This window comes from Microchirus variegatus, assembly GCF_963457635.1.
Source record: "Microchirus variegatus genome assembly, chromosome: 20".
In the NCBI taxonomy this organism is placed as follows: domain Eukaryota; kingdom Metazoa; phylum Chordata; class Actinopteri; order Pleuronectiformes; family Soleidae; genus Microchirus; species Microchirus variegatus.
The window spans coordinates 5,694,502-5,709,081 of record NC_139821.1 but is presented as its reverse complement, the minus strand read 5'-3'; the positions used below and the strand labels follow the sequence as shown (position 1 = coordinate 5,709,081).

Sequence of the window (14,580 nt, the reverse complement as noted above, 5' to 3'; positions counted from 1 at the left end):
CCAAAAATTTTGCATAAATTTTTTTGTCCAATTTTTTTTCAAATTTTTGACCAAACATTTTGGGTCCAATTTTTTTTTTCAAATTTTGGACCAAAAATTTTGCATCAATTTTTTTGTCCATTTTATTTACAAATTTTTGGGTCCAATTTTTTTTTTCAAATTTTGGACCAAAAATTTTGCATCAATTTTTTTGTCCAATTTTTTTTCAAATTTTGGACCAAACATTTTGGGTCCAATTTTTTTTTTTCAAATTTGGACCAAAAATTGTGCGTCAATTTTTTTTTCAAATGTTGGACCAAAAATTTTGCATCACTTTTTTTTCAAATGTTGGACCAAAAGTTCTGGGTCAATTTTTTTTCAAATTTTGGATGACAGTACAGTATGACGTTTTTGCCAAATTTTGGGTCAATTTTTAGTAGATGTCATTCATGAAGTAGATATTTTCAATTGTGCTGATTTATAAAGTGGAAATGCTGGTCCTCACTTTGTCAGCTCTTTTACCCGGTCCTCAGTATGCAGCAAGTACAAGAATGTGCGTGTGTGTGTGAGTGTGTGTGTGTGACGCTGAGAGCGAGCTTATCTGAACATGCAGAATGGTTGTGGCTTCATAGATAAGGAGGGTTCGTCTGTCTTTCTTTTTTGTTGTATGTTTCGTGTCTCCCAAGTTTGCGGTTGCGTTTTCTTTTCAGCTTCTCATGTCAGCACAGCATGTAAATGTGTGCAAATACAATAACGTGACTATAAAATGGTTATTCTCGTCATCAATTCACCGGCTGGTTATCGTCTCAATTAGTCAGTTATTTGGTCCTGAAAAAAAGAAGAAGATGCTGAAAAATACGAGTAATAAACGATTTATTTAGAGCTGAAACGATTAATCGATTACTAAATTAATCGTCAACTATTTTGATAATCGATTAATCAGTTTGAAGCTTTTTTCATTATTAAAACAAGATTTCTGATTGTTTTAGCCTCTTAAATGTGAACATTTTCCTTTGTGGACATAACAAGACATTGAGAACGTCGTCATTTCCAGGTTTGACAAACACTGATCAACATTTTCTGCAATTTTATGGAGCAAACGATTAAATCGGGAAAAATAATCGACAGATTAATCAATTACGAAAAATATTAGTTGCAGCTCTAGATTTATTGGCATTTAACAATGTCATATATCTAAACATGGCAAAGTAGGTGTAAGTGATCCATTTATCTCATTCTTTTTAACAAATGAAATAACATATACTTAACATATAAATCTTTCTGGGCCAAACATTTCTACAAAAGCTAAAGAACAATTCACACTACGAGTGTAATGAAATCATAAATGCTGCACCTGAAACCTAAAAACCCTTAAAATAAAGGTAAGAATTCATGAAAAAACCTGCAGTTCAGTATTATTATTATTTATGTTATTTATTTGCATTTTAGCCATTAGCATTAGCAAGATAGGGTTTAGAACTGCAGCTAACGATAATATACATAATCGATTCATCTATCGAGTATTTTCTTGATTACTCGAGTAACCGTTTGGTCCAGAAAATGGAGAAAAATATTGATCAGTGTTTGTCAAACCTCTCAAATGTCTTGGGTTTTTGTCCACAAATTAAAAAAGATTCAGTTTTAATGATTTCTTTGTTCTATGGAGCAAGAAATGAAGAAAATGTTCACATTTAAGAAGCTGAAACGATCAGAAATCTTGTTTTAATCATGAAAAAAAAAACTCAAACCGATGAATTGATTATCAAAATAGTTGACCATTCATTTAGTAATCGATTAATCATCACTCATCCACCAGCACCGATAAACACAAAATATTATATGTTTTGTTCATTTTAAATCATGAAAGGCCTACATTAGTTGAACAGGCCTAAGAGACATCATTTTATATGTCATATATACGTCTAATCTATATTTGAGATCGTAATCAACACATTATAAATAAGTCTGTGTGACTTAAATGCTAATATAGTCACTTGTCTTTGTGGACACATTCCCACTTGGCCGTACCGTGTGTGTGTGTGTCTGTCATTAGTATTCATGCACTGTACACAGAACAGAGAACACAGTTTCAGCCCACATTTTCCAGCCATTCTTCAAGTTAATTTCAGCAACCTCAGCACCACAGGAGGAGGCGAGGACGCCGCTGCTCGCTCGCTCGCTGCATGTCTGCAAATAAATCTGGCCACCGCGAAGAAAACCCCCAAGACGGAAACACAAATACACACAGTAAACACACCCTGGGGGCGGGGTTTGTCCTCAGAAATCAACGTGTTCTCCCCGAGTCATTTAGCGTCTAACTACGTGCCTCACTAGCGCCCCCATAAATCAGTGGTCTCATAGTGTTGCTATTGATATCAACTGTGTTCACTCCCGCAGGAGACACAAGCGCTCATGAAATCACACTTCCTGTTGCGATGATTAATGTCTCGCAGATTTCCTCCTTCTTCTTTTTTCCGTTCTCCTAAACAAAAACAAATACAAGCAAACGTGTATACGCTTACGTTCCGTTTAAAGAACAGTAATGGCGACAACGCGTAAAGAAAATCACTTAAAAAAAACTCAGCGCTGCAGCTTTCAATCAAACCAATCTGCCTTTGTTCCTCGTCTCATTTCTGTCGCTCTCTCATCCACATCCATAAATATTCATTCCACGGCGTCTAGTAGCCTTGTCACTGTCCTTCAGTGTGAATCATTCAACACAGTGATTTACTGGGCTACTTTTTCCCCTCCTCATAATAAATCCTGTCTTACTCTGGTGCCTACATCATTTTCACACACATATAGAGAGAAGAGAGAGGGAGAGGTTTGCACCAAGCTTCTTAATTTCTTAAACCGCAATCCCAGTTCCTCAGAAACGAGGTTCTGCCTCATTAGGACCCGGTTTTGGAGCCAATTCCAATTCCTAACTTAACCGGCCCTCAAAACCAAAGTGTTGAGGGTTATTTTGTCACCTAGAAATGCCTTAAATGCAGATACGTCTTCAGACTGTGGGGGGCAGAATAACGCGAAAGCTGCGTCCAGTCTGTCAACTCCAAAAAAGAAGAAGAAGAAGAACACATTTACGTCACGATTATTTATTACGATCCGTTTGTCAGTCAAGTTATTAGGTTGTCAGTTATAAGATGATACTCATACAAATACCACAACCACAGACATATTCAGCTGACAGTGACCACACACCACGGCCTATTGAAAAGTAAACAATAGCAAACGATTGCTTGTCCGCACCGTCTGGCTATTGACAAAAGATCGTAAGATAAATGTTACGCAACAATGACGTCAGTAATCCATAATATGGGCCAAAACTAAGATAATACAATGGTTTTCATCATTTTTATATCTCTATTAACAAAGAAAATGCTTAATTTGTAGCGTACTCGTTTCGCTGCTTTCGGCGCCATCTTTGTTATGGCAAAACACGCAATGCATTCTGGGTAGCCCTTGCTCCCAAGGGTGGCCTCGGAAAATCTCAATATTGAGGGCGATACAGCGCTTAAACTCGCCCCTCAATTTAATTTTTCTGAGAATCGGGACAGCACTTGCACTAGAGGGAGCGCGCATTTTTGAGATTGAGGGTTAAGCAAGGAATTGGAATTCACCCTTGGTGTCCATGTGCGTTTATGCCACATAATAACAAGAACACACACACTCGCACACTCTCCCTCCCTCCATTGACTCTTTCAAACATTTACTCAGCAGCAGCTCTTTCCTTCATCTCTCTGCTAATCCCCTTTTTTGTTTGTCCTGAAATTCAGTCTCGTTGTCCTTCTTCTTCTTTTTTTCATTTAATTTTTTTATTTTCTGTATTTTATACACAAAAGTGTGTGTGCGTTTGTGTGTGTGTGTGTGTGTGCAGGCGTCCGAGTGTTATGTCTTTCTTTGAGCTGGCACTGCTCCCAGCCCAGCCAACAGCCATATTTCCTTCAACTCGCGTCCAATTACCCTTTAAGAGTCTCATTCCCCCGTCGTCACCGAGCGCATCCTTCCATCGATCCCGTCCTTCATCTTGTCCGTCTTTCTTTGTCCAGCCACACATCTCACGCTCTCTCTCCTCCTTCATCCCTGTGATGAAACAATATAGATTACATCTATAATTGATAATCTATACGTAGACGATACACAGTATGTTATACAGCCTATTGTTTGACCTTGAAAAGTGCGTTGTGCTTGCTATGAGAATGCTTTATCTGGCTTTATTCTAAATTAAATGAGAATTTGTCATTATAATTTGGCAGTGCTTTATTTTCCTGAAAACTTTTCTTATAATGTGCCCAAATCAAATTGATATGCAGCTGAATTTGAATCTGAGAATATATTATCAATCATCCAGGCCACGTTGTCTCCCAGGAAATGAGTTAGTGTTAATCATGAATAAAATTAATAGAATTAAATTATTAAAGCACCAATTAGCCATCAAAACTGTTCACATTGTAATTCCACCGGGTTTCTGCGAATACATCGACCAATTCAGACTCTCTGCATCATTTCTGTCACCCAAAGGCCACCGTAGTTCCCTGGCATTCGTCGGAAAATGGAGGCAATTGTTGTAAATCCACCGTCTCACCATTAGATGTCGCTAAATCACACACATGGGACCTTTAACGGATAAAACACGGGGTCCCTTTTAACTTGACTCATTTTGCTTTTTCCATTAGCGGTACTACTAAGTACTGTCAAGTCTGTGCTGAGCCGAGTCGAGTCGTGCTGGAACTGTATAGTGGAAAAGCGCCGATACATAATGTTACTTCGCTCTGTCTTTATTTACTTGCTATGAGCTAAAAACACTCTCTCTCTCTCGTTCTCCAGTGGTGGGATGTGGAACAAGGCGAGGCCCGGCAGACCTTCTACCCGGCGGGAAGTGCTTTAAAGCGGATCCACGTGTCGTCCGACTTCTCCACCTTTGTCACCATCGACAGCATCGGCATCCTCTACATCCTGCAGAGGGTGGTGTGACCATGACGACCGGTGCTAAATCAAACGACGGGGAAACCAAAAAAACGGCTACAAAAAAATGGTACACTTTCAAAACTCAAAGTGGGCAGAATCACACACTCTCTTTTCACTCAACAACAGTAATAATAACAGGGAATTGTAGACACTTCGTAAAATTCCCTTTTTCAACCAGCTATGAATTAAAAATTAATTGTGTTCATTTTGTGTTAAATATGATTTGCACAGTGTAACAAGTTTTTAATTTTTTTTACCATGTCATTCTCTGGGATTTTCACAGAAAGCTAAAAATATTTTGCGTAATTTTTTTTATATTTCAAAACAATACATAGTGGAGCTGTTTCATAAAAAAAAAAAAAAAATACAGCCTAGAAGCGCATCAGAGCGATAGATGGCAGTTCCAAATCATTTGTTCGGGCCTTTCAATGTGATTGGATGATTTTTCAGGCCTGTTTATGTATTTTTGTGACAATGCATTAATTAATTGGTTACAATCGCAGGTTGTGAAGAGGATTTTAAGCAATGCAGTTTAAAAAATTATCTCCCACCCTACATTTAAGGGCAAAAAAAACCGCAAAAACTATGTGTAAACCTAAAAAGTTTGACAATCACCAAAGAGGCGAGTGAAGCCTTTAAAGATAAAGATTCCTGCCCCGAATTTTTTCCTGTTTTGTACATGAACCCAGACAGATTTCCTATAAAACAGCCTAAACAAAAACTCTTGTTTAGTCCTCATCGATCACACACACAGGGGTCGGCTCACGGCTCAGACTAATTTATCGCTTATCAAGAAGCGCGATTGTTATTGCGTCAATTAAAATGTGAATAATTTCAGGGCTGAACATGAGTGCACGGGATGAGAGTTGTTTTCCGCTCCGCTGTTCGTAATCGATAGAAGCTACTGTGCACCGTCTGCAGATCCATACGAAGCCGTGCAAGAAGTGCTTTTGACTGCTCTGTGCTGTGTTGTTTTTTTAAATTAAGTGTGTGTGTGTGTGTGTGTGAGTGTGTGAGAGTCAGTCTTTTGCATGTTTACTACAAACTGTTCTGAGCCGTTTAAAAACACTGCAGCCTTAAGCCTGAATGGGATCACTGCAGGTGAAATATACTGGTTTTTGCCTTTCCACTCCACCAGCATGGACAGAAAGCATTAAAATTTGATAGCATGCTAAAGTTTTAATGGGTTCTCATTCAAAATTGAACCTAAAAATCTCTTTAAAGCCTCTGTTTGTACTTTTGAATCACAGATAAATGTTTTCTATGAAAGAATTTTGCACAATGTGATTTGTAATTCACATTTCTAACCGTGATAAAATTTACAGGCATTCTTCTTCTTCTTTTTTTTTTATTTTACCTACAAAACTCACATTTTAAGTTTAAGAGTACGTTTAACAATCTTTTTGAAAGTGTTATTTCATGTTGAGACTATTTAAAACGCAATATGACTTTGATTTGACAACACAAGTGTACAACAACAGGACAACAAATGGACATTTTTAAACATTTTCACACAGCGATACTTTTTAAATCAACAGATTTTTTTCCTCTGTGTTACACGTAATTGTTGAAATATCGATGTCTCTGCTCAGGATGTATTGACGCCGTTGTACGATGTGCTCCAGTGTGAGTGTAATTTATAACAGATTAAATTACATAATCTATAACGTCCGTGTGCGTTGTCTTTCCTCATCTGGTCGCCTGCCCAGCTTTTAATGACCTGACTTGTGTGATAATGTCTCTCTGTTTGTGTGTGGCAGATAATTTCCCTCCACGTCCTCCTCCTCCTCTTCTGCATCTCAGCTGCTGTTTAACTGTTTTTTTTCTCTTTTTAATCTCTTGACTGACTGAATCTCGGCTGACACTCATTACGTCCGGCGTCACCTCCTGTTTTCACTCCAGATGCGACTGAGAACATTGATTCGCACCCGATGTTGTCGAGACAAATAAATTACATCGTGTTCAAAAACCTGTTCACAGTGGTAAAGAGGGAGGTTTCAGTGTTTTTGCACAGGAGAATTAAATTGTTTTTCCCAGAATATATTCTAAACTAGCTGTTTTTAAAGCTGTAGCTCATCATTTTATGTGTAAACAAAGATCCTAGAACTAATGGGAGCAGCTAATGAGATGCATTCAAGATACCTCATCACTTCTGCAAACACACATGAAGTCATGGGTAGAAATATCTCTTTTTATAAATGTGTTTTTCATATATTCTGAATAGGCACAGTAGCTGATCGAATTTATAATAAAGCAAATCATATTATTGAATACAAATAATGTTACTTCGTGTCTGTTTACAAAGACCAAGTAACAAAATCGGAATAGGTTCATTTTATGCACCATCAATGGTCCTTTTTTTTATCTAGCTGTGATTATTTGCCTAAATCTAACTCACTGCTGTTCAAAAAATGTAAAATCTCAAAGTGACCCTCCAGAGACAGAGCCGTCGGTGTAAAGTGGACGCAAATAAATCAAAACATCTGGACCAATCAAGCTACTGGAACAGATTTCACAGATTTGGCAGCTGCCATTCTGTCCTAGGACACCGCGTTCGTCACATTCTCATATCCATAACGATTTCTAATAACTTTGCTCTTGAGACCAGACACGAGTGTGTGTGTGTGTGTGTGTGTGTCTGCGCGTGTAACCACTGCACGCAACAATTCATTAGCAATTCATAACGAACACGAGGTGTTGTTCACGTTCAAATGATGTGATTTATTTGTGAAACGTCACTCTGTCGTCACATCCATCAGTGGACTTTCATTAAGCTTGAAGAACTCAGACATCCACTCCTGACCTTAGTAATGGATTAATACGTGTGGACGCAGCGACTGGTGAAATATACAGGAATGATTCATCGGTACTTTATTAATTAATGAATTCATATTTTGAAAGTGTTGTTATTACAGTCTCTCTTAATCAGTACAGTGCATGTATTTATTTAGTATATATATTATAAACTCTACTATTATTTAACGAATTATACAAAAAATATATAAAATAAAATAAAATTCCTCAATTCCTATGTGATTGGGATAAAGTAGAACAATATTTCTGATTTCCTGCAGAGGAAGCTTGTGTACCACTGGTGGTACTCGCCTCACAGTTTGAGAACCATTGACATTAAAAATAAATATATAAACAGATATAAACTGAAAATAAATTTTAGTTATTTTAATACAAATATACACAAATCTGGAATGAAATACAAGAAGAAGAAAAAAAAAGAAAAGGAAAAATAATAATGTTGTTCCCTCTTCAGCCACACGGGGGCGCTGCTGCGTGCCCGTCGTCTATCATATCAAGGCGACATTTCCGGTGGCATTGTAACGTCGGACGGTGTGGATGTAGGTTGTACGCCGTACGTTGGCCCGAACTACGGTCTAAAAATGGGTCAAAACTTGGTAAAACCAATAAATTGTCGAAGAAACATTTATTTTAAAGCAAAACTGAGGCGGTTGGTTGGAAAAAGGGAAAATGTGACGCGGTGCGAAGACGCTCAGCGACACCGCGAGGGTGAGTGTCACGGACTACGTAATTGCGCTCTCACCTGCACCTGCCTACACCTGTTAGCAGTGTGTTTTTTTGTTTTTGTTTTTTAAATACAAAAATAAATAATTTACACATGGAATATACATGTATGGATTACAAATGAGCAGTGCTCTCGGATTTCTGCACAGAAGAAGAGGGCCAGACCAAAGAAGACCTGGTTTAAGGTAAGACTTTCTACTATGTTAGCTAATGTCTGGCTAATTATATCCGCGAGAAATGCGGATATTATGGAATCGGTCTCGCGCGTCAGCAGATTTTAGCCGTTAACGCGATAACTGGAAAGGCGTTTGAGATTACATTTTCTTATTTTTTTTATGGGTCACATATACCCTGTAGATGATCCTTATTGATTTTGATCTGTCTACCATTATTATTAATTAGTTAATTAATTAATTAATGATATAAAAACCGTATTTTCGCCTGTATCTTCCAAAGTATTGCAGGTATTGGCTTCAAATTTTGCATGGGCATCACATACCACCTGAGAATTATCCCTATCTTTGTAGCTTTATTATTAATTAGCAAATTAATTAATTTATTATGCTAAAAACACATTTCCGGCTTTATCTTCCAGACTGATGGAGATATTGCCTTCAAATGTTGTACAATGATTCATGTAACAACTATCTACAAGTACAATCATTATTACTTTGGCTATGATTGGTAATAGTTACATAATAAGTTAACTGGTTAACTTATTAGTGACCAGAAAAAATTGTTAAAGCATTAGCATTAAACAAGCGTAGGCTAGTTTATAGTCATGTTTTTTTTTTTTTTGTAATTATGTGTGTTTTAATGTCGTTGTGTTTTAAGTTAAAGTCGTGTTTTAATGTCGTCGTGTTGTCAGTTAATGTCATTGTGTTTTAAGTCAATATCGTGTTTTCAGTTATTGTCGTCGTGTTTTCTGCTTTTGTTGTGTTTTCAGTTGATGTTGTTTTTTAAAGTTAAAGTCGTGTTGTCGTTTTGTTTTAAGTTAAAGTTGTGTTTTAATCTTGTTGTGTTTTCAGTTAATGTCATTGTGTTTTAAGTTAATGTCATTGTGTTTTCAGTTAATGTCATTGTGTTTTAAGTTAATGTCATTGTGTTTTAAGTTAATGTCGTGTTTTCAGTTATTGTTGTCGTGTTTTAAGTTAATGTCGTGTTTTCAGTTGTTGTTGTGTTTAAGTTATTGTCGTGTTTTCAGTTATTGTTGTTGTGTTTTCTGCTTTTGTTGTGTTTTCAGTTAATGCCGTTGTGTTTTCCCATTTGTGATTTTGGTGATTTGCACAACAGGGCCACAGCAAGTTTGGCATTCTTCGGTTTGATTCTGGCGTCGGACATCACACTCATGACTCTTCCAGTGACGACTTCTCTGACCAAACGGGCGACTGTGGGGGGCCGGCAGTCTGTTGACATCATGTTTTAATATCGGCTCAGCTCCCATGGAACCTCACCAGAGCAACCAAAAGCAGGTACCAGATACTGTCCCTAGTGGAAAAGCAAAAAAAAAAACATGTTTCATGGAAAAGCACCAGAAAACAAGCTGGCTGGAGCAGAGGTAGACACACTAAATTCCCCACTAGTTCTTATGAACTGGGACAAGGGCCGTAGTTCAGCTGAAACCGTAGCTTGACTCGATTTGTGTATAAAAAAATCTGTGAGTCAGGGCTGTGTCATTAAGGTGTTCACTAACTCAACTTTTATTTCTGGGTGGAAGGCTGGGATGGAGTTTTGTTTAGTTACAGCAGTGATTGATAAAGCTGTGAGTGAATTTATCGCTGCCTAATTAATTAGATTTCTCTGTGATGACAGGCAGGCGTGGAAGGCAAACAGGGAATTTGTCGGCTTGTCACTGGTTACTATGTCCTCCCGAAGCAACTGTATTATCAGACCTGAGCTTCTGGTCGTTTGTGGATAAAAGCTGCACATTCAGGAGGGGATTTTGGGCTTTGGAACCATTTCAAATGAGGCATATTTGTCTTGTCTGGCATTAACAGCTCTCTCGAGGTCATAACTGTTGGGTTGCTAAGCCACTCATGGAGGCTAATTTTCTTTGTTTAAAATCAGTCTGTCGTAGATTTACGCCACTTACGACAACTTCCACTCACCTCATTCATCATTTATCGGCAAAATGTCCACTCTTATGCATCCGTAGTTTCCACTTAAGTTTTTAAGCTCAAAACATCAGGCAACTTCAGGAAACCATCTAACATTGACGTAGATCTTCCAGGGTAAAAAATATGGCTGTCCATGACCTCAGCACCTGCTTTTCATGTTGAGGACCAGCTTAGAAAATCTGTCCTTTATGTGACGTTAGAGAAATGGTGTCCTTCGGCAAACACAACAAGATGCCTTGTTATCGGGCCAGAACAGCATGACATTACCTTCTTACCCCCTGACAGTGAGCTTGAAACCATTTGTCTCTGGGTCTTTAGACTTTCTGGGCACTGCAGAGCAACATTGCTGCCAGTCAGATTTGGGAACAGGTCCAATCATAGTGCAAGACTTTGAGCCGACAGTAATTCCGCCTTGCCAGATGTCCAACAGACTTCAGTACATTTCTATTTATATGTTGTTGTGTAAAAGTGGCCTGTTTTGCTGTTGTACAGGCCAGTTTATTGGGTTGTACTTTGCCCGTTAGGTTGAAGTGGATATTTGGAGATTTGAAACGAGACAGGGTGTTGACTTTCCTAGACTTTAGGTTACATTTGTGTGGAATTAAATACAATTGACTTGGAGGAGGATTTAGTCATGTTCCAGCTGGAATTACACACATTTGCATAAATGCAAGAATCTGATTTGAATATGCATTTAGCCATGGGCCTATGAGAGGAAAGAATGAGTAACCTAAATTGTTGCTGATCTCATTTTTCCCTGCTTTCCCGCCTGTGTGGACAGCTTTGCCAAGTTTGGAGAGATAAGTGCGATTCTTTTGCCTTGACGTTAAACTATAAGCCTATCTGATACTCTGAGGCCTTGGAGGCGGGATTAGTTTCAAGTATCAGGTTTCGTCTGAAACTGCCAGTTCTAGGGATGTTTGATACCACTTTTTCATGTCTGATTTTACAGCCTTGAGTGTCGACAAATACCAGTATCCGTCTAATTTAATCGTTTTTTTTGCTCCCCCTCTATCAGACTAGGGAATATTGAATTCTTCAGCTAGTTTCGTCCTCTGTTTCTCTGCATCTCCTTTCCCACTTGCATTTACACTCGCCGCAGTCACCACAGGAACGGTGTGAAGTTTTTTTAAAGTCTGGTTGAGGTGTGCACTAACCTCATTAATTCTGCTCTCTCCCACTTAATTAATCTTTGTCTGCTGCTGAAGTAATTACAGCTATCTGGCTGTCTGAGTGTCTCCACGCTATACTGACACCACCTTCCCCTCTTGGCTGCAGGATTTCCTCTGCGCTCTCTCTGATGTCTGTCTATATATATATTTATATTTATTTATTTTAGCCTCAGTGTTAATTTAACACTGTGAGCGTGAATCGAAAGGTGAACTTTCCGAGGCCTACATGTGATATTTAAACCTTCAGTGTAAAAGTAAGCCTCCCCGTGGCTGCCCGTCAGCTGTCTCGAGCCTGTTTTGCGCTTTCTGCCTCTTTTCCAATAGAATCTTCGCTCGGCTCATAAGCTGGCGGCTGTAAGCAGTGTACAAGTGTGCATGCATATTTTTAGGTGTATCAAAGAGACACAAAAAAAATCTTAGCAACAACCTAAATACAGTCTCACATTGAAGTTCCCATAGAGAGCTGTTCGAGTTTCACTTTGTGTTTGGAGGATGAGAGTGTGTGTGTGTGTGTGTGTGATGAGGATTAAAATGAATGTTTCTTAGTGTTGGCTTTAATCTATTTTTATCATTGTTACATATGCAACGAATTAAAGACTTCTTTGTCTTATAGTCGTTGACCCATTTCTAACTTACTGACCCAGAATGTTTTGGTTCCGAGTCCATTTTATTGCTGTTTAGGTTTGTTAAAAACAGGTCACTTTAAAAAATGACCCGGGATCCTTAAAAAGCTGAACTAAAATGACTCGACAAGAAGTAAGTAGTGTAGGATTATTAGCTTTTTATTATTATTATTATTATTTTTATTATTATTATTACAGCAACAGAAGAATAAATATATTTTGTGGAATTTAGAGGATACATACTAATATTAGCCAAAATAAAGAAGCACAGTGGTCGGTTCTGTAAACAGTGTTGACATGTGAGTAGTTTTTATTATTTATGTCACAAAAAAAACAAAGTGAGTGACTTAATAATGTTGTTTGTGACTGACGTTGATGCAGATTCTCATATAGTTTAGAGGGCTAGCGTTTCATTAAAGCTCAGTAGGCTTTTAACCTCAAGTGTCAGGAATGCGCAATATGGCTTTATAATTAAATATTATTTCGATGTTTTTATCCTGTGCCCCAATATGCAAGCTATACCTTGATTATATCTTGATATAAACTACTTTTTTAGAGGTTTGTGCTTCTCACAGGATGGAGAGAATACATCATAAATACTCTAAAATGTAAGAAAATGCAGTAGCTTCTGTATTCATATTTAACCTGTAGTTTCCTTTCTTCTTCCATGTGAAAGACACAAAAAAATTGCCTATAAATAGGATTCAAATCTGCCATGACACAGATAATTAGGATTCCATGTATTTTTAATCAGTCAAAAAAAATAATTTCACGTATTAATTTTTTGTGATAAATTCAATCATCCAATATAGGATCATAACGTCTGATTAAATGCCTCAATATCAGTACTACAACAGCCTTTAAAAGCAGGAAAACACATCACAGATCCTGTGTCACAAAATCCATGGTAAAATCTCGTCCCATGTTATGATAAATACATATTTAACATATTTTGCTATTCCTAATTATTTACTTACTTATTCAACCCTAAATCATGCATCTGCAATAATCTAGTATCAGATGATATATTTGCATGGAATATTTATTACGTTTGGTTCTACAGCTACAACTTTTTACAGCCCTGATTTGATTCATTAAACCATAAGACCATTAAATCAAATGTAGAGCTGGTTTGACGAGGGCAGCGTAAAGTGAGGAAAGATCCAGGCAAAGTGAAAAAGGCTTAATCCTCTCTCGAGTTTGTCTCTACCTGCTATCAGGCCTGGCCGTTGACGGCTGCCAACAGTAGCAGCTTCACTGATTACAGGCCTCTCCTCTGCCAGCACTACACACACACACCGAAGGTGTTGTCCCTCTGCTCTTTGACCATCGTGTCTCTGGCACGGCTTGTACAACTCAAGCTCTCGCCACATTATCATTTCCCCCGTGTCTCCTGACCGTGTTTTACTCTTACATTCTCACCCCTCAGGTGCATGCGACTGTGTTTCTGTATGTGTGTGTGTGTTTATAGTGTTTCTCCTGACCTTGGCCAAACATTGGTTTCTGTTCCTGTCAGCTGTTGGCTCAGCTGCACGCCACCTTTATTGCTTTCCCTTGTTGTGCCAGACGGCGGAGAGCCAGAACTCATTCCAGGTTGGGTCATTTCCCATTTCTCCTGCTCTGCTTTACCTTCCCCTCACCCATCTGTCCATATGGTGTAAGTAACACAGCCTAGGCTACTACCCGTACATCACACTGAGGTGGACCTAGCAATAGGAAAAATAAATCTATATTTATTATCACTATGGCGGATATAGAGGAGAGGAGAGAAAACCCGAAGTGGAAGATAGATGAGGAAGAGCAAATGCTGTAGCTCACCCAGTCAGACCAGCAGCATCCACACTGACATCCTACAGGAAGACAGGGGGGAGGGAGGGGAGATGACTTATCTTCTTAATCTCTCCAGCTGGACGGCATATGAATGGAATAGATTTGACTCTATAGGCCGTTATTCAAATATAAGTAAACTATTTGTGATACAATTCAGGCTCTTGCATCAGCCCAAAATAAATGCGTTTTTCAAGCAAAATTTACTGAATGAAAATCCCTCCAGCAAGAACATGATGATTAATATGGAAAATGCATTTATACACAAAACCTAAACTCTGTTTAATCATGATTTTAGTCTTTGGCGAACATGTTATGAGATTACATTTTCTTAAATGTGCACATGTTGTGGTTTCT

At 38.2% G+C, this 14,580-nt stretch overlaps 1 protein-coding gene across 1 annotated transcript in view; it reads left to right on the top strand.

Moving 5' to 3' along the window:
- The window catches only part of apaf1 (apoptotic peptidase activating factor 1), a 39,313-nt gene extending 32,780 nt beyond the window's left edge, over positions 1 to 6,533 (top strand). The window contains exon 27 of the mRNA XM_083907147.1: positions 4,807 to 6,533. Coding sequence (XP_083763273.1) covers positions 4,807 to 4,953 — 147 coding nt within the window. The 3' untranslated portion in view covers positions 4,954 to 6,533. The remainder of the gene's footprint in view (positions 1 to 4,806) is intronic.
- The last annotated feature ends 8,047 nt before the right edge of the window (positions 6,534 to 14,580 follow it).